Raw genomic sequence first — 27,356 nt, forward strand, 5'->3', positions numbered from 1 at the left:
CCTAAATTACAATTTAGGATAAACAGAAAAGATTCATCATGTTTTTCAAGGATAACAATCCTTTCTGGCATTCATATAACTTAGGAAACATTGACCAAACTTAATTAAATCTAACTTTCTTTTGGCAATTATCAGCAGTACATAATAAAGCAGAAAATTGTAGCTGAAAAACAGTTAAAAGTTTGAATAAAAAACAGATAAAAGAAAAAAAGAAAGAAAGAAAGAAAGAAAGGAGGAAGGGAGGGAGGGAGAGGGTAGGGGGAGGAAGGAAGGAAGGAAGGAAGGAAGGAAGGAAGGAAGGAAGGAAGGAAGGAAGGAAGGAAGACTTGCAGCATGACTTGTCTCATGTGCCACATTTTGGTTGATAACATATTTTATACAAGACTTTTTTTGTTCATCTTCTTCTCTATACCACATCAGTTGAGTAAAGCTTATTTAAGACAATTGAATTGGATCCCAACTTCCATGGACTAGTTTCTTCAGACACATCCATTTCTTCAGGGCCACTTTCACTTCCTTGTTCCGTAAACTGTAGATTATGGGATTGAGTGTGGGGGTCATAACATTATATAAAACCCCTACAAGCTGATATTTTTCAAATGAATGAGTAGATGTAGGTTTGAAATATGTGAAGATAGCAGAACCATAAAACAGAATCACAACTAGAATGTGAGATGCACAAGTAGAAATGGCTTTGTGATGCTGTCCTTTGTGATCATTGCTCATAATAGCATGAAGAATGAATGCATAAGAGACCAATGTAAAAAGGAAAGGGCTTAGACCTATAAATATGCCTATTGTGAAAATAGCAACTTTATTAAATAATATGTCAGAGCATGAGATACTCAATAGCGGAGGGATATCACAGAAAAAGTGGCTAATCCTATTAGACTGGCAGAAAGACAAACGGAATGTGAGTGTTGTATGAAGAGAAGAATTTAGAAAACCACAAACCCAAGATATGGTAGCTAGCTGGAGACAGGTGTATTTAGTCATGAGTCTGGTATAGATCAAAGGGTGGCATATAGCAAAATAGCGGTCAAGAGCCATGAAGGCAAGTAAGAATCCTTCAGTGCCCATTAAGGCAACAAGGAAATAAAGCTGTGCTATACAATCTGCCAAAGAAATGATGGGACACTGCAACCAAAGACTTGCTATCATTTTTGGTATAGTTACAGAGCTATAACAAATATCCAAGAAAGAAAGATTGCCAAGGAAAAAATACATGGGGGTGTGGAGAGATCGATTTAACATAGTTACAGTAATTATGAATGAATTCCCTGAAATACATATAATATATATAGTGAGGAAAAGGATGGCTAAGAAATTCCTTCCATGTGTAATATTTAAAAATCCCAGTAGTATGAATTCTTTAACAGATGTTTGATTCCTGGTTTCTGATGAGCACATGATGTTTACTCTGGATATGGAGAGAGAGGAAAAAGTACAGTCATTGTGTTATCACATATGGCTCCAGCAAATATTTTATGATGTGTTCATGGTGGAAACTCTTTTCCCCAAGTATTATCATTATATACTATTAATTTAGATCCTCGGTTTCTCAGAATAAATACTACATATATAAGAATTTGCATTTCAACAGTCTTCAAATTTCATTCAGTTCCCCATAGCATTTTCATAGTATGACTTTGCCCCTAGTGAAGGTCCAATCAACATATACATTGTGATTTACGTGTTTTTCATCAGAATTTTTTTTAACCTAATTTACTTTAAGACATCTTCCCATTACTTAAATTCTGAGAAAGAAATACTGGAGAATGGAGCATAAAAGAGAGAAGACTCTATAGTAAGATAGCTACAGGTGTATAGGCAGCTTTAAAATACTAATAAAATTTTAAATTAAACTTAAACAGATGTGCCCCAACACTCATTTGGTTTTGCTTTCAGTCATTTTTTCTTCTCTTGTTCTCAGAATTATGTATTGAATTTGTTTGTTTGTTTGTTTGATTAATTGATTGATTGATTGATTGATTGTTTGTTTGTTTGACTTCTATGCAACCCAATCCTGAAGGACTGAGGAAATAAGTTAGACATCTAATATTAATGTTTAAACATCAAATATGGATATAATAAATACATTTCACTTCCACTAAATGCTTATTTTGCACAAGAAACATTAGTCTTGTTTTTTTTGAAGCAATGCTATGATAAAGCAAAGCAAAATATTTCCATTTATGCCAATATATGTTTGAAGAGATTTAATTGATAAGGGGTAAAATCAATCAGGGATAAAACAATATAATGAAAGAAGCAATATAATGAAAAACAATACATTCATAGGTGACAAGTAAAATTAATTTGTTATAATTAATTTGTAGCAGGAAAGCTTACCAGTAGATGAGATGCTTGCTGTCTCACAACATTTTGAGAAGGAAATGTAACAAAATAACAGTGTGAAAAAGCTGTGTTTGATCTAATAGAAAATGACATTGGTAAAATAATGTATCAACTATTGAAATGGCTCCATGGCATTTAAAACACAGGTTTCCCCAACAGGTTTCAATTCCACAACCATCTCCAAGACATATTGCTCCCCAGTGGGCTTTTTTGTTTTTTTCAGTTCTCTTAGGAATTCAGGTCTCTCTGACACATATTCTGAATACTTTTTGATAATTCTGGAAGGGAGGAAATGGAAGAAAGGGGAGAGAGGAAAGGAATGGAACAAGTGAATAAAAACGAAAGAAAGAAAGAAAGAAAGAAATAGGAGGGGCGGAAAAAGGTAGGAAGGAAATGGAAGGAAAGGGAAGGAGGAAAGGAATGGAGCAGAGGAAAGGGAAGAAAGAGGGAGGAAAGGAAGGAAGAGAAAGAAAGAAAGAAGGAATAAATAAATAAATAAATAAATAAATAAATAAATAAATAAATAAATAAATAAATAAATAAATAAATAAATTATGACCACAATTGAGCCCAAAATTTGGTTGCTAAGCAACAGTGAGATTCACCACATTTTACTTTTGTTACATTTTGTTAATTTCTAGGGGGAGGGTAATGAACTGGTTTATGATTGATTCCATGACTTTGCGAGTGATGCAGTATAAGGAGATTGGTCGGTAATTTTCAATGTTACTTGGATCTCCTTTTTTGAAGATAGGGATGATTGTGGTTTGTAATTATACTTTAGCTATGTTTATGTAAAGCTTTTTAAAAGAAATATGAACATATACTATCAGGTCCAATAGCTAGAGATGACTTTACATTGTATAATGCTTTTCTGACATTATCTTCTGTAAAATCTATTTGTATTAGATTGTTGCAGTTATTTGGAAATCTTGGGCCTGAGCCATTGCTGTATACAAAGATGGAGCCAAAGAATGTGTTAAAGAGATTGGATTTAATGGCATCATCAATATATTCTTTATCATTTGGTCCTTTTAGGGGTGGGATGGATCTCGTGTCTTTGAGTTGATTATTTACAAAGTTATAGGTGTGTGGATTTTGTGTGCAGAAGATTTACTTCTTGATTGATATGATAATTGGTGGCATAGATTTTTGAAGCAGTTTTTAAAGTTAGCAACATAGCCATTTTGTTTTTCTGCCAAAGAGATGATTTTTTTTAGGATTGGAGTTTCCTTATTTTTATGGGATTTTTTGTTTTGTTTTGATGATTATTAATGATATATGTAGTTTAATGTAATGTCATGATTCCTGTTATAAACAAATGCCAAAAACATACTACTAATAAACATCCCAAAAGTGCTTTTTTTCAAGGAGCTTCTTGGATGAGGAGTGAAATGTCTTCTAAAAAAACCAAGAAAGTCCAGTTGCTTCTTGCAAAAAGGATCTTTGGGACGACCATAAGCTGCATGACTGAGAATCTCCATAGTACATTGCATTTTTAATATCTGTATTAATTCCCTTATTGTAACAATGAGAATAACTTCTGATAACTTCCATTGAGGATCTGTATACTGCACTAGTCAAAAAGTGGGCGGGGAAAATATTTACTGATCCCTCGAATCCTGGACACAAACTGTTTCAACTCCTACCCTCAAAACATCGCTACAGAGCACTGCACACCAAGACAACTAGACACAAAAACATTTTTTCCCAAACGCCATCACTCTACTAAACAAATAACTCCCTCAACACTGTCAGACTTTTTACTAAATCTACACTTCTATTTCTACTGGTTTTTCTCATCATTCCTATCATCCTTTTCCTCCCACTTAGGAATGTATGACTGTAACTTGTTGCTTGTATCGTAAGATTTTTTTATTAATACAGTATTGATTGTTTCTTTATTGCTTATTGGACCCCATGACAATCATTAAGTGTTGTACTCAGGGCCGCCATCAGGAATTTTGGGCCCCCACACAGCCTAAGTGTCTGCCCCCCCACCATTTTAAAACTACTTTATTTTGTGACATACCAATTATGTATTACCCCCCCCCCCCAATTTTTCAATTTGGCCGGGCCCCTGACACCAGTAGCAGTAATACTGGCCTATCGGCGGCCCTGGTTGTACTACATGATTCTTGACAAATGTATCTTTTTCTTTTATGTACGCTGAGAGCATATGCACCAAGACAAATTCCTTGTGTGTCCAATCACACTTGGCCAATAAAATTCTATTCTATTCTATAAGCTCCTGGATTCCTGTTTTTATTTTTTATTTTAAATGGCAATATATATTGGTTTAATAGCTATTAGTTGCTTAGAGATAGAAGAAAAAAGATTAAATCAAACAAGGAAGAATGGAGGAAGGATGATAGTCTCCCTGAGGAATCTGTCTGAATAGGATGGATAAAAGGAAATATTAGCAATGTAGCCAGCCTTGAACCCCAACCCTCTTACAAGTTCACCAAATTCCAAAGACCTCTGTCAGAAAAAAGCACTTTATTATGTGGCGGTCTATTTTACTCATTGACAACAATCTATATAGACAAGAAGTTTGTCCTGATGTTCAGGGTGAATTTCCTATATTTAGATGGACACAAAAGATGTTTCAAAAATAAGTGGAAGATTTTCCTTTATTATTGTCTTTTTATCAATACTAAAAAGCTAAGAAAAAATGCTGGTGGTCAACATTGAAAGCAGGAATAGAAGAATCCATAATCAAGTTGTGGACTGTGTAAACATAAAAAAAAAGTTCAAATCCCTGACAGAAATTTAATCCAAACATTTAATAGATTTGTCTAAACACATTCATTTAGTTTGGATGGTGCTTATCATAGAGTTCACTTATTTTCTCTATAACCCATTTTTTCTTCTCACATTGTTATGTACTGTATTCCTTTCATTCTAATTGTAAAATAGGTTAGTAATCTAATATTATTCTCTGTTTTGAAAAAATGAGATAGAAATACCAAAATTAAATTTCATTTCAACTAAATTCCTACTTTGTAGAAGGGAATTTATTTCTGCTTATTTTGAAGTAGTTGTATATTTTATACAGCAAAGAATTTTCATTTATGTAATTAATGCTTGAAAAGATCTAATTTTACAGATTTTGATATTGCTTATAATAGTATTAATTTGATTTATGCTTAAATCACTTTTTTCTTCCCTAATTCTCAGACTATGTACTGTATTTCTTTCAAATAAGTTAGAAATCTAATTAGTAATTAAATAGATTAGTTATTAATTAATTATTAATTAAAACATAAAATATAGATATAATAAATACATTTCACTTTCACTAAGCACTGACTTTGCACAAAAGCAGTTTGCGGTGACAAAGCAAAGCAAAAGATTTTCATTTATGCCAGTGGATGCTTGAGGAGATCTAATTAATAAGGGGTAATATTAACTCGGGATAATGGAGTAATACATTACTGAAGAAATATAATGAAAGAAAAAATAAATTCATACATGGCAAGCAGAATTAATTAGCAATGTCTATATATGGCAAGAGAATTAATTAGCAGGAAATGCTTTTATCATTTAGACTCAAGAGTGCTATTTATGAAAAAATCTTGAGAAGGAAAAATAATATCATGAGAAAGCATAAGAACAAAGAAAATTGTATTTAATTTAATAGAATATAATCTCAGAGAGGAATGGCATACAAGTCTAATACATACATACATACATACATACATACATACATACATACATAAATACATACATACGTATGTACATACATACTATCACCAAATATTGTAATGACTCTATCACATTTAAAATTGGGATTTCTCCCACAGATTTCAATCCCACAACCATCTCCAAGATCTACTCCTCCGCAATGTGCTTTGTGTTTTTCTTAGTTCTCTCAGGAATACAGGTCTCCCCAAAACATGTTCTGAATACTTTGGCACTTAAAAATTGTGTGTTTGTGTTTGTTTGTTTGTTTGTTTGTTTGTTTGTTTGTGTGTGTTTGTGTGCACATGCACGTGTGTGTGTTCTTTTGTAAAAGCTTCTCTTGTCACTCAGCATCCAAAGACTATTCCTCACAAATCACAATTTCAATCTCTTGCATTCTTACTAAGTCTTGAACTCTTACTTAGCAACTTTTATTTGATCATGAAAACTATGAATGGGATGTATGGGGATCTTCCCATAGTTCTATTTATTCATTGGCAATACATTATGCTGGGATTATATTTTGTAAAGCAAACACACAAAACATGTAGGTTATCCCCCAAAAAGCTTTTCTAAGCATGTTTTCAATATCTTGTGCATGTTTTAAACATGCTTAAAATGGCAGATGGCACATGGCACATGTGAAGACAATGGGGCAAAATTTGTATTCAAACCTTTTGCTGAAGAGACGGAGTAACGACTCGGACACCAGAGCTGGATTTAAACTTGGGTCATTTTTATTATAATAAATTTGCATAATTTATTAATTAAATTAGCATAAATTAGCATAATTTGCATAATCAACATACTTAACTATGACCCGGAACCAAATGGACCTGCAGGGTCAAACAAACACTTCCGGGGCGGAAATGACGTAAAAGGTCAACATTCCTGGGCAACTATGGGCGTAATCGATGCTGGTCCAGGTGAGGGACCTCTCCCTCACCTGAGACCCTGCCATACACTCGCATGAGGGGGGTCCCGCCGGCTCACCCCTACCCTGGGACTTCAATAGCGGGACCCAAAGACAGGTTCCCCCCAAGTGCGCAGGTAGCACCCACCATGGTCTTGGAGAGAACCTGTCAATCATCCCCAAAGATGCCCAAGGGAGAACGCGCAGTTGCTGAAACCACCCAGATTTCCGCCCCTAACCTGCCTACCCAATGACCAGAGGTAAGCCAATTAACCTAATTAAATGCCAACACCCCCTAACCGCCCATCCATCTCCCCAGTGTGGAATGGGCGAAAAAACAGCCTGGCCTAATGGGCGAGGCTGCAAAAAATTCCCATTCGGCCCCCGCAGGCGACCCCGAAGCACACTGCAAAATAGGGAAGGGCGGGTGGGTGTCTGCTCAGGCACCAGGTCCGGGCGAAAAGGCTCTCTTCCCGGCCTGCTGTCCCTTAAATAGGGCCAGCAGGCCCCGCCCGGACCCGACGTCATGCCCAGCCACGTGGGCAGGGCATTCTCGGCCGAAATCTCGCCTCGCGAGATTTCGGCCGAAACCAAGATGGCGGCCGCCATCGGGAGGGCCCGAGTCTGCCGGCCCTCCAGCAAAAGCGCCGGGAAGCCGGTGAGTCGGCCGGCGATATTGCTGAAGAGACGGAGTAACGACTCGGACACCAGAGCTGGATTTAAACTTGGGTCATTTTTATTATAATAAATTTGCATAATTTATTAATTAAATTAGCATAAATTAGCATAATTTGCATAATCAACATACTTAACTATGACCCGGAACCAAATGGACCTGCAGGGTCAAACAAACACTTCCGGGGCGGAAATGACGTAAAAGGTCAACATTCCTGGGCAACTATGGGCGTAATCGATGCTGGTCCAGGTGAGGGACCTCTCCCTCACCTGAGACCCTGCCATACACTCGCATGAGGGGGGTCCCGCCGGCTCACCCCTACCCTGGGACTTCAATAGCGGGACCCAAAGACAGGTTCCCCCCAAGTGCGCAGGTAGCACCCACCATGGTCTTGGAGAGAACCTGTCAATCATCCCCAAAGATGCCCAAGGGAGAACGCGCAGTTGCTGAAACCACCCAGATTTCCGCCCCTAACCTGCCACGGAGCGGGGGTCAGATCTCTATCTTGGCCCCCCGACTCCCCCCTCTATCTGCGCCAGCTCACGCAGAGACCTCTGCAGGTCCTGTAAGAAAATGGCGTTCCCCTGTTCTGACAGGTGAACGCCATCGGCCCGGTAAAGCCACGGCCGATCTACAGTGATGAGGGGATGGGCAACTACAATCCCCCCTAATTCTTTGACAGTCTTTCCCACGGCCTTATTCACCCTACGTCTAACCCGGTGGATGGCCCTAAGGGAAATGGCGTCCCTCCAAACGATCCTTGGAAGGATCTCTGACCACACCACTTGCGTGGTGGGCCACAACGTGCGAAGCCGCCGCAGGTCTTCGCGCGCCTGGACGATCAACGGTAGACCGCCAAGCAGGCATAGGTCATTGCCACCAAGGTGCAAGACCAGCCATCTGGGTGCGGCTATGGGCTGCCGACCACCCAGTCCCATCTGGGCGCGACCCTGGGTAGCCGCCCGCCCAGCACCGCCGGGTACCGCCCTGAGATGCTGCGTACCCAGCAGCGTCGGTAGGAGGCCCTCCCACCGCATACCCCTCCGGCCCATCCAAACAACATTGACCCACCGTCCCAACGACAGCTGGGTCCCGATGGCACTTCTGGCAGCTGAGCGGCCGGCCCAGAAGACCATGCTGTGGCCACACAGCAGCGCCGTCGGTTTCTGCCTGGACTGGGAACCTGGAAGAGGACACACACAGAGAGGTTACCTAGCCTAAACCCTGCCCCGGATCCTCAGCGGGCCTAACATAACCCAAATATGCCGCTGACCGCCAGCGGCCGATCTCCTGAATCCGTTGGGCCGGGAGACCAGAAAGTGCCGCGCTAGTGGCGGCGCCAATACGGAACGAATGCGTTCCATAACCGGCGGGATCCATGCCTACCTGAGACATAGCCTTAGACACTATCGCCCAGAATTGATACCGGGTCAGGGGGGAACCATCCTGGTGTATAAAAAGGTACCCATGCCCTGACCCCCGCAAAACACAAAATTGCTGCAAAGCAGCCACCGGGCAAACAGACTTATCGGTGGCTGCACTAAGTTCCAGTCTAACCCCTCTGTGTAACTGATCTGTCTTGGAGTGTCTCACCAAAAGGGAGACACCCCCCTGTCTAAAGGACAGATCAGCGAGCTGGAAGGCGCGGAGCGACAAGTCAGACTGCGAGGAGGCCATTGCCTCGCTGACCCTGAGGGCCCCGAAAAACATAACACAAGTCGCTGCCCTGAACAGCCGAGCCTCATAAGGAGAGGCGCACAGACTGCCAAACGTCTGATTAATCAGAGACAGCTGCTGAACCGTCAGGGCCCGACGAGCGTCAGCGGGAAACCCCTGTCGCTCCCTCACCCAACCTTCCAGCATCTTCCGGATGCGAAAATCACCCGTAAAATCACCAAACCCCCCCGCCTTGGACAGAAAGGCGAGGCCGGCTAACCTAGCCCTGATAGTCCTCACTGAAAGGCCACGCCCCTTCAGCAGGACACAGAATTCAGCTAGGTGCTCAACCGGGGCAGGCCAGCAATCAGGGTAACCCTTACCCAGCCTGAAATCCCCAAACTCCTTACCTGCACGCTGATAAGCTCGCAGGGTACTAGGAGCTACCGATAAAGCGATCGCCCTGGAGGCCTCATCTCTCCAGCTCTCTAGAGCCCGCCCAGGCTCCACAGGTGGGCTGGAAACACCTCCGGCGACTCTCGGGCCCACGGGGCCAGGGTCCGAAACCTGGACAACTGACCACGGGACAAGGCGTCAGCCACCCCGTTATCTAAACCAGGGACGTGCCTAGCCAAAAACAAGGCGTTCAAAGACAAGGACCTGTGCACAAAATGGCGGACAAGCCGCATCACCCTGTCACTCTTAGAGGACAGGGCGTTCACAACATGGACAACCGCTAGATTGTCACACCAAAAATGCACAGTCTTATCCCTGAACTGCTCCCCCCAGAGCTCTAAGGCCACTATTAAGGGGAAAAGCTCCAAAAAGGTTAAGTCCTTAACCAATGAACAGGCACTCCATTCCGGAGGCCATGCCGACCAGCACCACTGGTCACCTAACACTACCCCAAAACCGCAAGTCCCTGCGGCGTCGGAACACAGCTGCAGCTCCGCTTCCAAAAGAAGCTCCTGCCGCCAAAACGACAACCCGTTAAAACGTTCCAAAAACTCCCGCCACACGCAGAGGTCAGCCCTGACCCCTGCACATAAGCGGGTACGATGGTGGGGCAAACTCAGCCCCTTCATCGCATCATACAACCGGCGAGAAAAAGCCCTACCGGGCACCACTACCCGACAGGCAAAATTAAGAATCCCAGCCAACTCCTGGAGCTGCCGAAGAGTAACCTTCCTGCAGCCCAGGACCGCCTCAAGTTTGGACCTGATCTTAATCAACTTATCCAGGGGCAATCTGGAAGATTGCTCCACTGAATCCAATTCAATACCCAGGAAGGTAATCCTGGTGGCAGGGCCTTCGGTCTTCTCGGAGGCTAAAGGCACCCCCAATTGAGCACAAAGGGCTTCGAAGTCCCGCATCAAAGCAAAGCATTGCTCAGATTGCGCAGGCCCGGCCACCAAGAAATCATCAAGGTAATGAACGACAGACCCCAGGCCACTCCGCCTCCTGAGCACCCACTCGAGGAAGGTACTAAAGCTCTCAAAGAGGGAGCAGGAAATAGAGCAGCCCATCGGCAATGCCCTATCCACATAAAACCCACCTTCGAAATGGAAGCCCAGCAGCTCGAAGTCGCCTGGGTGAATGGGGAGGAGCCGAAATGCCGACTTAATGTCGCATTTACCCATAAGGGCTCCCACCCCACACTCCCTAACCATAGCCACGGCCGCATCAAAGGATGCGTACCGGACGGAACAAAGCTCGTCAGGAATGAAGTCATTCACTGACTCCCCTTTTGGAAAAGACAAATGGTGAATCAATCTAAATTCACCACTCGCCTTTTTGGGGACCACACCTAAGGGGGACACACGAAGATTCGGAAAGGGCGGCTCCGGGAAGGGCCCAAGGACCCTGCCCTCAGCCACCTCCTTCCGAATCTTAGCCCGTACAATGTCTTCATGCCCGACAACCGACCTGAGGTTGTCGGACATGAAGGCCCTCCTAATACCCACATAAGGGATCCTAAATCCCTCAGAGAAGCCCCTCAAGAGCAACTCGGCTCTCGGGCGAGGGTGGTAGTCGATCAACCAACCCTCTAGCACAGAAACATTAATTGGGCTGGGCCCCTTTTCCCCCAGCTGGTGGGGGAGGTTTTCCTGGACCCCCGCCCTTCTTCTCCGCCCCCTTCTTGGGGCGGGGACAGACTGAAGCTGCATGGGACCCCCCACAATTCCCGCAGGCATGCTTGTATTTACAAAAGGGACGAAAACACGCCCCTTTTGCAGCAAACTCATGACAAGCGGGCGAGGCCCCCTTGCCAGCCACACCAGGAGTCGCCTTGGCCGGCGAAGCCGCGCCGGGCTCCTCCTCCATAAAGTGCCCACTATCCGTGCGCTCACACCCTTCCTTCCCGGACATATGCGTGGCCCGGAACCACAGGTCCGGGACCACCATATCCCACGGCAAGTTGGGCTCCACAGACATCCTCATGCGGAAACCCTTATCATAATGGCGCCAGATGGTGCCCTTATATTCAAAATGGGCCCTGGCGATTAAGTCTATATACTTAAACATGGCAGAGGCCATAGCCGGCTGCCGTTGGATCACTACCGACCCATAGGTAAGAAAGGCATACAGCCATGAGCTGAAGCATTTCGTTACCTTGGTCTTCTTCGTTTTCTCCCCCGGGACGATCTCCTTCTCCTGTTTGGGAACCTCACGGTTCAACAGCGAAAAGAGATCCACGTACTCGCCCCGCCAAATAGCCTCCTTGACCGACGGGTGAAGGTGGCAACCTAGAGGGGTGGATGGAAGCCCGCACGGTATGGCCCCCGCTTTAATACAAGCGAAGGGGTCCCACACCGAGTTGGCCGCCACACCAAAAACACCCGCCCCATGGGGATAGGGGAAAACCGGGAGCGGGGGCATGACAGGAGGGGCCGGAGGAACCCACCCCCCTGCCCCGGACACCGCTGGTGTCCCCACAGGACCCGTCCCAGACACCGTAGCAGCGCTGGCCGCCGGCGGCCCCGGAGGAGGTACCGGCGGAGCCCACACCTGCCCACAGGTGCCCGCGGGGGACCCCAAAAAGCTGGACCCACTCCCGACCCTCGCCGGGGGAAAACCCGGGGCGGGGGGAGGAAGAAAAGACAGGGATGTGTTGTGTGGTGCAGCCTCACCTGCCCCGTACGGGGTTGAAGACATCCACGGGGGGCCCAATGGTGCGGGGCCCGGGAAAGTCGCCATCGGCCCCGCCGGGGCCTGCCGTCCGAACGGAGCCGGCTGCCCAGCCTGGGCCGCCGCCGGCTCCCTCCCCAACGCTGCGGGCACTTGGTTGCTGGCCGCTCCGGGGACTGCACCGCTCCTCCACTGCTCGAGCTCATCGAGCCTCTCCAACACCCTGGCCCAAGACAAAGCAGGAGAAATATCAGTTTGAGGGGCAGGAGGCAACGAGACCACCCCCCCCTGGTCAGGGACCACCCCCGCAGTCCCCTCCCTGCTGGCCCGGGCCCGGGCAGAAGGCCTAAGGGCCCTTCTGGGTCGCACCGCTGGCGGAGCCATCGGAGTAGAGGCAGGCCTCTTCTTAGGAGCCATCACCCTGCTCCTTGTATGCAATGAGCCAATAAAACTAGGCCACAACCCACCGCCCGGGTGGCAGGCCCAACTCCCCCAACGCAGGGCCCAACCTAGAGCCTAAGCCCCAGCAACCCTTCACCCCCTTTATTGGGAATAATACTAATGATAGATATATGACACAGTATTAATTGATTGATATCCCCCAAATGGCAAGCCTCCCTGCGCAGGCAGGCCTCAAAGGCCTGTAATCCAACCTCCCAAGACCGGGGGCCCAGACAAAACACCCCCCAGCACGCCCTCCTCCCAGCCGGGAGGAGGTTACCAGTCCCCCTCGGGCCCGAGGGGGATCCTGAATACTGCAGCCACGCGAAGAGAGGATAAGGCCACACGTCGTCCTGCTAGGAGAAGAGCCAGATAACCTCGTTGCGCAACGAGCACAGCACTTTTCGCCCCCTCGGCAGGCCACAAAATGGCGGCCACGACACGAGGGAGACCCAAAATGGCGGCCGAGCAGCACCCAAGAAGTGTCTGCTCAGGCACCAGGTCCGGGCGAAAAGGCTCTCTTCCCGGCCTGCTGTCCCTTAAATAGGGCCAGCAGGCCCCGCCCGGACCCGACGTCATGCCCAGCCACGTGGGCAGGGCATTCTCGGCCGAAATCTCGCCTCGCGAGATTTCGGCCGAAACCAAGATGGCGGCCGCCATCGGGAGGGCCCGAGTCTGCCGGCCCTCCAGCAAAAGCGCCGGGAAGCCGGTGAGTCGGCCGGCGATATTCTTCTACATTTGTATATAGAGTTCTTATATTTCCTACATAGGGAAATTCCTGTTCACTTGTCCTTCCTTTTTCTCCATTCTTTTTCTTTGTCAATCTTTCCTGCTGCCAAGAGCCCCTGTTCCTATTCTGTCAGACAAAATTTATTCTGCATTTGTCAAGCAGCAGAAGGAATGTTCCTAGAAAGTTTCTTGATGTTCAGAATTCCATCTTTTGTGTATGTAGTCCACAGTGCGTCATAGAAAATAATAAAAAACATCAAAATTATTAGAGAACATTTCACCAAGACTGCCCTCAGCATGACCATCTTAAGGTGAAAAAAATAAATATTATATCTGTGATTTGAAGATATAACAAATATCCCGTCCCTAAATATGGCATGGAATATATATTTACTACGTTTAATATTATATCTGTGATTTGAAGATATAACAAATATCCAGTCCCTAAATATGGTATGGAATATATATTCACTACGTTTAACTCTTTTTAAATTTGAATAATTATCTCTTAATTTCTTCCAGATTTTTAATTAGGTTCAGATTACTTTATTGTCATTGAATCTCATACAACCAACTTAAATGCCATTTTCAGTGCACATTAAAAATAAAACACTATGTATGACTTCAGTTGTGTAAAATACATGATACAAAACTATGTTATGCAATCTGAGTCTACCAAGATGTTTGGTTACAAAAATCTAAACAATGGAATAGGATGGCATTTTTAATATATGTATTAAATATTTGGTTCTTATTTTCCCTTGTATAATATCTAGGATTGTTTTTTATAGAGGATTCTAAAACGATAAAAACATTATTCTGATGTGCTAGATTTTAAAAATATTTTTAGGGCTTGCTGAAAAGATATGTTGTTCAGCATGTAGCACAACTTAAACATCTATATTACTGTCTTATTAAAATTATTAGTATATCTATCAAAATAAATTGTCTAGGAATGAACAGTGGAAAATGTATCCAGGTAAAATGACTTGAAACTCTCTAAATTATATCTTCAAATATAAACTTTTATCCCAAATCCATTGTTTTGAGCTGTAACATGTTTTCATAAATTTTCTTTGAACTAATTTTATGATGCAGTTGCAAGATTTTATTTATTTATTTATTATTTAGATTTGTATGCCGCCCCTCTCTGCAGACTCGGGGCGGCTCACAGCATGATATGAATATCACAAAAAATATTAAAATAATTAGTATTAAATATTTCTATTTATTAGATTTTACAATTCATTTTCCCCAATGAAACGAAAATAAAATAGCTCATACCCTAAAGTTAATTAATGACAGTAATATCAAAAAATATAATATGGGCATTTAAGAAGATGTATGCTATCAATTTTTCCCCTAAATTACAATTAAGGATAAACAAAGAGGACAAATATCAATAAAAATTAAAAGATTTATCATGTTTTTCAAGCAGTCAGTCTGGCATTCATATAACTTAGGAAACATTGAACAAACTGAATTAAATCTAACTTCCTTTAGGCAATTATCAGCAGTACATAATAAAGCAGAAAATTGTAGCTGAAAAACAGTTAAAGGCTTTGAATAATAAACAGAAGAAAGAAAAAAGAAAGCTAGAAAGAAGGGAGGGAAGGAAGGAAGGAAAAAGGAAGGAAGGAAGGAAGGAAGGAAGGAAGGAAGGAAGACTTGCAGCATGACTTGTCTCATGCGCCACATTTTGGTTGATAACATATTTTATACAAGACTTTTTTTGTTCATCTTCTTCTCTATACCATTTCAGTTGAATAAAGCTTATTTAAGATAATTGAATTGGATCCCAACTTCCATGGACTAGTTTCTTCAGACACATCCATTTCTTTAGGGCCACTTTCACTTCCTTGTTCCGTAAACTGTAGATTATGGGATTGAGTGTTGGGGTCAAAACATTATATAAAACCCCTACAAGCTGATATTTTTCAAATGAATGAGTAGATGTAGGTTTGAAATATGTGAAGATAGCAGAACCATAAAACAGAATCACAACTAGAATGTGAGATGCACAAGTAGAAATGGCTTTGTGATGCTGTCCTTTGTGATCATTGCTCATAATAGCATGAAGGATGAATGCATAAGAGACCAATGTAAAAAAGAAATGGCTTAGGCCTATAAATATGCCTATTGTGAAAATAGCAACTTTATTAAATAATATGTCAGAGCATGAGATACTCAATAGCGGAGGGATATCACAGAAAAAGTGGCTAATCCTATTAGACTGGCAGAAAGACAAACGGAATGTGAGTGTTGTATGAAGAGAAGAATTTAGAAAACCACAAACCCAAGATATGGTAGCTAGCTGGAGACAGGTGTATTTAGTCATGAGTCTGGTATAGATCAAAGGGTGGCATATAGCAAAATAGCGGTCAAGAGCCATGAAGGCAAGTAAGAATCCTTCAGTGCCCATTAAGGCAACAAGGAAATAAAGCTGTGCTATACAATCTGCCAAAGAAATGATGGGACACTGCAACCAAAGACTTACTATCATTTTTGGTACAGTCACAGAGCTATAACAAATATCCAAGAAAGAAAGATTGCCAAGGAAAAAGTACATGGGTGTGTGGAGAGATCGATTTAACATAGTTACGGTAATTATGAATGAATTCCCTGAAATACATATAACATATATAGTGAGGAAAAGGATGGCTAAGAAGTTCCTTCCATGTGTAATATTCAAAAATCCCAATAGTATGAATTCTTTAACAGATGTTTGATTCCCTGTTTCTGATAAGAACATGATGTTTACTCTGGATATGGAAGGAGACAAAAAGTACAGTTATTATCTTATCACATATGGCTCTGGTGAATATTTTATTATGTGTTCATGGTGAAAACTCTTTTTCCCAAGTATTATCATTGTATAGACCCTCAGTTTCTTAGAATAAATACTACATTGTTAGTATTTGCATTTCAACACTGTCTTCAAGTTTTATTCATTTCTCCATTCTATTTTCATGGCCAGAATTTTTCAAATGTTTTTCCCATTTTCCATTCATAACAGGAGAGATTTGGCTACTGAAAATTAAATTAAATTAAAATTTTACTTAGGCATTATTAGATTCAGCACCACCATATTCTTTAGTATCTATTGTATCATGTGCATAATTTGGCCTAGAAGCCCACTTTTTTAGTTAAGAAATGCAGAAGAGATTATTGCTTTATTTAGAAATGCAGATGTTATAATCTAGGCAGCACTTAACTTATACAGTATAATGAAAAAGAACTCTGTTAAGGGAAATTTTGGACTATTCTTATCCGAAGATTAATTTTTTTTATCATTAATGAATTTGCCTCTAGTGAAGGTCCAGTCTCCCTTATAAACATATACATTGTGATTTATGTGTTTTTCATCAGAATTTTTTTTTAACCTAATTTACCATAAGACATCTTCCCATTACTAAAATGATGAGAAAGAAATACTGGAGAATGGAGCATGAAAGAGTATAGACAGCTTTAAAATACTAAATAAAAATATTAACTAAACTTAAAACAGATGTGCCCCAAGAGTCATTTAATTTTTAAAAAATAAGTTAGATATCTAATATTAATGTTTAAACATCAAATACAGATATTATAAATACATTTCACTTCCACTAACTGTTTATTTTGAACAAGAAATATTATTCTTGCTTTTTTTGGAAGCAGTGCTTTGATAAAGCAAAGCAAAAGATTTTCAACTATGCCAATGGATGTTTGAAGAGATCTAAATGATAAGGGGTAAAATCAATCAGGAATAAAACAATATAATGAAAGAAAAATACATTTTAGATGACAAGCAGAATTAATTTGTAGCAAGAACATCATTTACCATTTACACCAAGCCTACCAGAAGATGAGATGCTTGCTTGTCTCACAACATCTTAAGAAGGAAATATAACAAAATAACAGTGTAAAAAAGTTGTGTTTGATCTAATAGAAAATGACATTGGTAAAATAATATATCACCTATAGAAATGGCTCCATGGCATTTAAAACACAGATTTCTCCCAGAAGTTTCAATTCCAAAACCATCTCCAAGTCCTATTGCTCCCCAATGAGCTTTTTTGTTTTTCTCAGTTCTCTTAGGAATTCAGGTCTGTCTGATACACATTCTGAATACTTTTTGAAGATTGTGGAAGGGGGGAAAGGGAAGGAAAGAAAGGATGTGAAATGGGACCGCACTCTCTGTGCAGAAAACCAGCTAAGGCATGCTAGATGTGCTAGAACCGGGAACCAAGGAGTGACCCGAGGGATCCGAGGACACTGCCCCCCCCCCAACGGACCCAGGAGGTTATCATTATCAATTTTTAATCTAACTCCTATTTTCTTAACTTTTTAATAATTAATTCTTAGATTTTTAGTACTAATTTTAGAATAATTGATATTTATTAGTAATTAATTAGTATTGATTTGTATTTTTAAGTCTATATTTTAATTCTATATTTCAATTAAATTATTGGGTTTTTTAAATTGATGGATAACTGGGGTGGGTGTAATAATATGTATGGAATGAATTATTGGTATGGGTGGAATGGATGGGGTGGGTAGGATTTTATGGTATGGATGAGGTGAATGGGAATGGTATGAATGACATACTTGGCCCACCTGACATTAGAGACTTAGGAAGGGAGGGGGCACCTATCTCTGGGGTGGCAGAGGGTCAGAATATCCCGGTGCTGCTGCGGAGAGGCAGATATGGCAGGAGACATGGAGCTTGCCATTCCAGGGGAAGGAATGACAGCCATGGACCTGACTCAAGTAGCACAGGGTACGCTTCACAAGGGGGGGGGCATGCACCCAACATGGTATTCCTCTCTGAGCAACTGAGTAATGGTCTGAGACTAAGGGGCTTAGAAGTGTTGCCTTTGTCATGGTCAGACCATTTTCAACTGTGGCTTGACTTCCTGGCTCCAATCCTCTCCTGCAGGGAGGCAGAACTGAGTAGGTGGTTCCGCCCCAGATGCCTGATGGACCCAGAGGGCTTTCAAAGGGCACTTGGGGTTATACCAGATGCACTCATCCACAGTTCGGCAGAGTCTCTTGCTGTGGCCTAGAATAAGGCTGCAATGGAGGCTCTTGACCAGATTGCGCTGTTGCAACCTCGCTGTGGCACTAGACCCCGGAGAGCTCCTTGGTTTACCGAGAAGCTCTGGGAGATGAAATGCCAGAAGGGATGTCTAGAGAAGTGATGGAGGAAGAGTAAGTCCAAATCCAACCGAACACTTGTAAGAGCTCACATTAAAACTTACAAAATGGTATCCTTCTGCACTGGCTGGGGGGGTTGGGAGTGACAGGCACTGTCATTCAGTGGTTCTCCTCCTACCTCTCCAGTCAGTCGCAGTTGTTGTTAGTGGGGGGTCAGAGGTTGACCTCTAGGTTTCTCCCTTGTGGGGTGACTCAGTGGTCGGTCCTCTCCTTCCTGCTATTTAATATCTACATGAAACTGCTGGGCAAGATCATCCAGGGGCATGGGGTGAGGTATCATCAGTACATTGATGATACCCACCTGTACATCTCCACGCCATGTCCTGTCAATGAAGCAGTGGAAGTGATTTGATGGTGCTTGGAGGCTGTTATGGTCTGGATGGGTGTCAACAGACTCAAATTCAACCCTGATAAGATGGAGTAGCTGTGGGTTTTGCCTCCCAAGGACAATTCCATCTGTCCATCCATTACTCTGGGGGGGATTACTGACCCCCTCAGAGAGGGTCCAGAACTTGGGCATCCTCCTCGATCCACAGCTTACATTAGAGAACCATCTTTCATCTGTGGTGACAGGAGTGTTTGCCCAGGTTTGCCTGGTGCACCAGTTGCAGCCCTACCTGGACCGGGACTCACTGCTCACAGTCACTCATGCCCTCATCACCTCGAGGCTCGACTACTGTAATGCTCTCTACATGGGCTACCTTTGCAGAATGTTCAGAAACTTGAGATTGTGCAGAATGCAGCTGCGAGAGCAATCATAGGCTTCCCCAGGTCTGCCCCTGGTACACCAACACTCTGCAGTCTGCATTGGTTGCCGATCTTTTTCCAGTCACAATTCAAAGTGTTGGTTATGACCTATAAAGCCCTACATTGCATCAGACCAGAATATCTCCGGGACCACCTTCTGCCACACGAATCCCAGTGACCAGTTAGGTCCCACAGAGCTGGCCTTTTCTGGGTCCCGTCAATGAAACAATGTCATCTGGCAAAACCCAGGGGAAAAGCCTTCTCTGTGGCAGCCCCGATCCTCTGGAATCAACTCCCCCCAGAGATTAGGACTGCCCCCATCCTCCCTGCCTTTCGCAAACTCCTCAAAACCCACCTCTGCCATCAGGCAAGGGATAATTGATTCCCCTGGGCCATTTCCGCTTTATGTATGATCTGTATGAGATGTATGATTATTTTTTATATTAATGGTTTTAAATTGTTTTAATGTATTGGATCTGTACTGTATCTTGTTGTGAGTCGCTTCGAGTCTCCAGAGAGGGACAGCATACAAACAAATAAACAAATAAACAAATAAACAAATAAACAAATAAACAAATAAACAAATAAACAAATAAACAAATAAACAAATAAACAAATAAACAAATAAACAAATAAACAAATAAACAAATAAACAAATAAACAAATAAACAAATAAACAAATAAACAAATAAACAAATAAACAAATAAACAAATAAACAAATAAACAAATAAACAAATAAACAAATAAACAAATAAACAAATAAACAAATAAACAAATAAACAAATAAACAAATAAACAAATAAACAAATAAACAAATAAACAAATAAACAAATAAACAAATAAACAAATAAACAAATAAACAAATAAACAAATAAACAAATAAACAAATAAACAAATAAACAAATAAACAAATAAACAAATAAACAAATAAACAAATAAACAAATAAACAAATAAACAAATAAACAAATAAACAAACAAACAAACAAACAAACAAACAAACAACAAATTCCACGGAAATTATCTGTCTATTTGGTTTACCAAGTGGTGGGGGAATCACATTGGCCTTATCTAAGCAAACATTATGGCTTTTAAGAAGCACTAGCTGTGGGATTTACAGGTTTGTGGATTTTTCTGCTCACTGCTGCTGCTACTTACTTACTTACTTACTTACTTACTTACTTACTTACTTTCTTTCTTACTTTCTTACTTACTTACTTACTTACTTACTTACTTACTTACTTACTTACTTACTTACTTATTTGATTTGTGGGTGGCTTCCCCCTCCTACTCCTTTGTCCTTTGGCTTGATAAGTAGATGGTGCTCCACGGAATTTATATCTGATTTGATGCCTACAAATCTGTTATTTTTGGAGTGTACTTTTCTGGACAGGATGAGTTGTGGTTTTGTATTGATGTTTGAATAGACTGATGTGTGGATGTTTAAGCACTTGGATTTGAAGTGAGGGAGGCTGTTTGTATTGGGTTATAAGGAGGAATTGGAATCAGATTTTTTGTTTATTTTTAGAAGACAAAATCACAGGGGTTTAATGTTTGTTTGTTTATTTATTTATTTATTTATTAGATTTGTATGCCGCCTCTCTCCATAGATGTTGCAGAGTAGCACCCTCTAATTGTGTTAGACATTGACCCCGGAAGCCAGAGAGAGGTTAAGAGCCATAAACAATATCTAGCAGTCGGAATCCTGCTTGGATGATGACCAGAGATGACCAGAGGCAAAGGAGAGGATGACTAGGAAATTACCTCAGATGCCAGAGAATCAGCGCCAGCATACAGAGTCACAGAAGACTGGTAGAATGAGTCTTTCACTATTGAAAGCAAGGGGACAGCTGCTGATGCAAAGATCTGATAAAATTGATGGAGATAAACTTGTAACCCTAAGAACTTTGCTTTTATCATGGCTTCAGATCTGGAACTAAATCTTGACTCCCTATTCCCCTCTTCCCTTACCCCTATTGTTCCCCCTGCTTACATCAAGTTAAGACTTATACTGACCAGATTTATTTATTTATGTATCTATGTATCTATGTATCTATGTATCTATGTATCTATGTATCTATGTATCTATGTATCTATGTATCTATGTATCTATGTATCTATGTATCTATGTATCTATGTATCTATGTATCTATGTATCTATGTATCTATGTATCTATGGATCTATGGATCTATGGATCTATGGATCTATGGATCTATGGATCTATGGATCTATGGATCTATGGATCTATGGATCTATGGATCTATGGATCTATGGATCTATGGATCTATGGATCTATGGATCTATCTATCTATCTATCTATCTATCTATCTATCTATCTATCTATCTATCTATGCCACCCAATCCCAAAGGACTCAGGATGGCTTACAATAACATAAAAAGAAGTATAATAAGAAAGAAGTCTAATATAAAAGTCTAAAACAATAAAAAACCAATTAAAAATCCACCTCAACTATCCAATCAACACACATGCACACCATTCAACACTATTCAGCCATGATAGATGTCAATTTCATGGCCGCCAATTTCTGAATCTGGTCTTGAAACCAGACTGAAAGGGATCCAAATAATCGAATTCATCCAAGGGCCACTGGAGCTGGAGTACCACCACCTTCCCCATAATTTTACCCAAAAAGGGCAAGTTGGAGACTGGCCTAAAGTTCCTCAATTCAGATGGATCCAGGGATGGTCTCTTGAAGAGGGGTCACACAACCGCTTTCTTCAGTGGCTGCAGAAACAACCCCTCACTTAAGGAAGCATTAATCAATGCCTGGATCCAGCCAGGTGTCATCTCCTGGCTGGCCAAAACCAACCAGGAGGAGCACAAGTCCAGTAAACAGGTAAGAAACTTACAGCACCCATGGCTTGTCCATTTCCTCAGGAGTTACCAGATCAAACTCTTCCCAAAGAGCAGGACTAAGACATGACCCTGTCACTCTGGTCTGAATTGCCCAATTGGTAAAAGCACTTAAATAATAACAGAAAAAAATCCCAGCCCTCACCTGTTTTTGTTAATAGTTTTGCTGGTTGTTTTAGTTTTAATAGTAATGGATTTTGGTTTTGTTAAATTATTAATTTCTTTTAATAAAAAGAAGGGATTTATTTATTTATTTATTTACTTACTTACTTACTTGTTTTTTTAAATTAATTTATTTTTTATTTACTTACTTACTTACATACTTACTTACTTACTTACTTACTTATTTATTTATATGCTGCCGAGTCCCAAGTTTTTCCTTATTTCCAGATTGCATTTCCTCTTGGTGAGGTTCCACCCATTGCTTCTTGTACTACCTTCAGGTGGCATGGAGAATAAATAGATGGCATCTGCTCTGTGGCAGCCCTTTAAAGATTGGGAAACTACTATTATATTCCCCCTCAGTTTTCTATTTGTTGAGCTAAACATACTCGTTCTCTTAGCCCTTGTTCATAGGATTTAGCCTCTAGGCCAGGGGTGTCAAACTCAATTTCATCGAGGGCCACATCAGGGCTGTGTTTGATCTCAGAGGGCCGGGGGAGGGCTTGCCTAGGGTGTGTGGCCATGATGGCACGGGATTTGGGGGCAGTAGTTTTAAAATGGCGGGGGGGGGCAGACACTTAGGCTGTATGGGGTCCCAAAATTCCTGATGGCAGCCCTGTCCACACCCACCCAGTATGACCAATGCCACCATGTCATACAATGCCCATCAAGTCACTCAAAAGAACTGGTATTAAAAATTCAGAATCCCACCATTGAAATATGAATACCACCACTGAAATATGTATATGTATCATTCATTCATTCATTCATTCATTCATTCATTCATTCATTCATTCAATTTCTATAGCTACCTACCTTAAAAAGAGATTCTGCAGGGCTTACAATTCTAAATTTCTAAAATAGTTAAAAATAACTTAAAAGTCTTTAAAACAATGAAAACACAAAAAATAACTAAGTACAAACAGTAGCCATGGTGAATCAACTAACAGTAGACCTAAGTAACAGGACCCAAGCACATTCTGAGGAAAGGTACATAGCCACATTTTTTAAAGGTTTGTCAAAATATAAATTGGGTTGAAACCATTCTAAAGCCATTCTAAATATTATATTAGGCAGGGACTGCAGCAGGAAACTACATTTTCTACTTCCCGTTGACACTCTTTGGCTAATGGGAATTGCAACAGTATTGGACTCTGGTTCTGGTTCTCTGCCTTAATGACTGGCTGGATGTGCATGGCTGGGGGTTCATGTGACTCTATGTCACTTATGCCAGTGGTATTTGGATGGGACAGTCAGGTTCAGGGAAGGGAATCCAGGGGTCTCTGGAAAGAGGGCTGATGGGAGGAAAGAAACTTTCCAACCCCCCCTCCCCTTTCTCTCTGTCTCTCACCAAGTTACATTGGGAAAGCTGGCTGCAAGAGAAGGAGAAAATGGGTAAGATTTTTTTTTTTTTGGCCATTTTTCATAACATTTTAAGACCAAATTTTGGGGCAACTTGGTCAAAAACAACCTGAAAATGATCACCCGAAAGCCTGTTTTTGGCCATTTTTTCACCTGAAAAACAACCAAAAATACCCTGTAAGTGTTCCAAAAATGGTGTGTTTTAGGGGCTTTTGCGGGCTGAATTTGGCAAGAAAAGTGACATTAAAACATCATGAAAAATGTATAATGTCTGTTTTCTGACCTAAAACAGCTTGGAAATAGCCTGTTTTTTGTCATTTTCAGGCTGCCTTTTGGGCTAATTTTGGCTAGAAAAACAGCCTGAAAGCACCCCCCCCTCCCCAAGAAAAAAACCCAGCCTAAAATGGCCGGAAAAATAGTGATCAGATCGCCAGTTGGTGATCTGATTTGCCAGGTCTCCGAACAATGCAGAATCAGGAAAACTGGTTTGGGCAAACCGGTCTGAAGCGGCAACAGCCCACCTCTGAATTGCAGCTTGCTCAATATGCTAAATCTGATCAGACAAGTAAAAGGCAATCCCTGAGCTAACTGAGTCCCAAACCAGGTGTAAGCCCCCTCTGCATGTGACCTCCTATGGACCAAGACATAAGACACAAGATGTGCTCAAACAGAGGCAGATCCTCAGAGTCAGGAAAAAGTGCAGCACCAAATTCAGTATATTGGACATTTGCTGATAAACATCCACATTTTTTCAGCTGTTGTTCAATAGGTATTACATAGGAGAAGCAAACAACTTCTGAACCCACACAAAAGTTTGGAACATCCTGCTTCCCATCTGCCTGCCACTTGAAAACATTTGAACATAGCAGGGTAAAGCAGGTGAAGCCTGACATAGTAAAAAAGCAGAATAACCCTTGTACTGTCATAAAAGGCCAGTGGGCGTCTCTAGGGGGTACTTTATGCTTTAGCAGCATAGTCCATCATCTCCACTAATTGAGGAGTTTCTGGAATACAAAAGAGAAAGAAAAAATGTTAGTGATTAAAATGAAGATTAACATAACTGTAGTGTCAGATTGATGGAATGAAGAAGAGATGAACAAACAGAATATGAGTAAATAAAAAATAGTTTCATTAAAATAGATATTCACTATTTATTAGGTTGCATACAAATTTCCAATACAAAAGTCTGCACACAAATGATAAAACTTTTGTTCTCCTACCAGTTATCACGATCATCCTCATCAATATCATATTCTTGGAAATGGTCAAACAAATTCATTTATTACTTTAGGATGTCACACAAACACAGTTTTTGAGAATCCCTGTTGTATACAATAACCATCTGAATATGTTTCATAAGTAGGGGATAGATATTTTTTTTGGGGGGGGGGATCCATCTTTGAATACGTATTGTCTGACTTAATATTTTTCACTAAATGTAAGCATATCAGACTTTATAAATTAAATTCACTTGTTTTGAATTCAACCAGTACATTACACATATGCCAAACAATTTGTTTTAAATATATTTCCAAAATAATACATATATTTCTCAATCAGATTCCCATGAAATGGTCAATTTATCCAACATTGAACCAATTTACACAGAAGGAATCAAGGGTTTGTAGCCCATTAGTTTTTTTATTATTTCCTTCACTTCTCTATTTTTCAGGCTGTAGATAAGGGGATTCAGCATAGGTGTTGAAAGCTTGTACTGAATAGAGAAGAATTCATCCAGAATAATTGAGGAGGTTGAGCTGGACCTCATGTTTCTAAAGCAGGCAGAGCCATAATACAAAACTACAACAATAAGGTGAGAACTACAGGTAGAGAAAGTTTTCCTTTTTGCTTCTGCTGAATTCAACTTGAGGATAGTTGAGATGATATGGATATAGGAGACTAGGATGATAATCAATGAAAAACTTGCAACAAAACTACCAGATATCAGAAATGCCATCCAATTAGAGGATGTTTCTGTGCAGGATAAGGCAAGTAGAGATGGAAATTCACAGCTGAAATCCTTGATAAAATTTGATCCACAGAAATCTAGTTTCAAAATAGGTAATATATTTACAAAAGCGCATAAGAAACCAACTGCCCATGAACTACCCACAAGCCATTTACAGAATGATTTATTCATAATTTGTATATAATGGAGGGGTTTACAAATGGCAACATATCTGTCATAAGCCATTGCAGCAAGGACACAATCTTCAGTGCCTCCTGTAAGAAAGACAATGAATATCTGAATAAAGCAATCAGAATATGAAATAATCTTTTTTGCCCAAAATATCACCAATACTTTGGGTACAGTAACAGAAGACAAACTTATGTCCAGAAAAGCCAGATGAGCCAGAAAAAAGTACATGGGACTGGGGAGATAACTTGTTACTATCATAATCATTGTATTTCCGAATAAAGTCAAAGCATACATCAGGAAAAATGCCAGGAAAAGGAAAGCATTGACTGGATAATTGTACGAAAATCCCAAAAGGACAAAAAAAGTCACTGTGGTGTTCTGATTTTTCATTTCCATTTCAGATACTTCAAAACTTCAAAACAAGAAGAAAAAATAATATTTTGTTACATAATACAATGCACTGCACAGTTAGATAGGAGGGGGTAGAATACCAGGGAAAGAGTATGAGAGAAGCTTTTATTAGGGCCAGCACATTCTGTATTTTCAAACCCACAAAAATGGGAGGAAAAATACCCACTTCTCCCAGAGACTTTTTCTCTCTAAAATGGTGTTACTTTCAAAATGTGTATTGGGAGGGGAAAAAATAGAGAAGAATTCATACAAAATAATTGAGGAGGTTGATATACATAAACCAGGTAGTGTTATACACAAACCAGGTAATGAAAGACAAATTCAGAACTACTGTATAAGGTGAAAATTACAGATGGGAAATTTTTTACTCTTTGTGTCTATTGAGTTCAACTTCAGGATAGCTAATGTAGAACTCACATCAAAACTACCAGATATTAGGAATGAAATCCAATTAGGAAGGTTTCTGTGTAGGGTAAGGAAAATGGAGATGGGAATTCAAAGCCGAAAACATTAATAAAAGTTTATCAAAGCTAATGAATTATTTAAAATGATTTAAACAGTAATATGCTGCATGAAAGTTCAACATACACAGAAGTTGGATATATATATTTTCCAGGGTTGCAGTTTTAGAATATATTTATTTTGACCGCTAAAGTCCATAGCAATACAATGTTATGGTCATGTTCCTTATAATGATAATATGTATATTAAACATAATAGAGGGTTAACAAAAGAGGGGGGGAAGGAGGAGAAAGAGGAGGATGAGAAGAAGAAGTAGTAGTAGTAGTAGTAGTAGTAAAAGAAGAAGACGAAGAAGAAGAAGAAGAAGAAGAAGAAGAAGAAGAAGAAGAAGAAGAAGAAGAGAGAAACTGAA

General features: G+C 41.1%; 3 protein-coding genes across 3 annotated transcripts; all 3 read right to left on the minus strand.

Annotated features, from left to right (window-relative positions):
* Positions 1 to 435: 435 nt before the first annotated feature.
* LOC139155427 (olfactory receptor 5V1-like) lies at positions 436 to 1,410 on the minus strand. The gene has a single exon (XM_070730557.1). The coding sequence runs from the start codon at positions 1,408 to 1,410 to the stop codon at positions 436 to 438; it is 975 nt and encodes a 324-aa protein (XP_070586658.1).
* A 13,953-nt stretch (positions 1,411 to 15,363) lies between these two features.
* On the minus strand, positions 15,364 to 16,338 carry LOC139155428 (olfactory receptor 5V1-like). Its single transcript, XM_070730558.1, has one exon. It carries the CDS (start codon positions 16,336 to 16,338, stop codon positions 15,364 to 15,366), a length of 975 nt encoding a protein of 324 aa, XP_070586659.1.
* Positions 16,339 to 25,531: 9,193 nt separating this feature from the next.
* On the minus strand, positions 25,532 to 26,461 carry LOC139155429 (olfactory receptor 5V1-like). The gene has a single exon (XM_070730560.1). It carries the CDS (start codon positions 26,459 to 26,461, stop codon positions 25,532 to 25,534), a length of 930 nt encoding a protein of 309 aa, XP_070586661.1.
* Positions 26,462 to 27,356: the final 895 nt, after the last annotated feature.

The sequence above is a fragment of the Erythrolamprus reginae genome, unplaced genomic scaffold (genome assembly GCF_031021105.1).
Source record: "Erythrolamprus reginae isolate rEryReg1 unplaced genomic scaffold, rEryReg1.hap1 H_18, whole genome shotgun sequence".
NCBI lineage: Eukaryota > Metazoa > Chordata > Lepidosauria > Squamata > Dipsadidae > Erythrolamprus > Erythrolamprus reginae.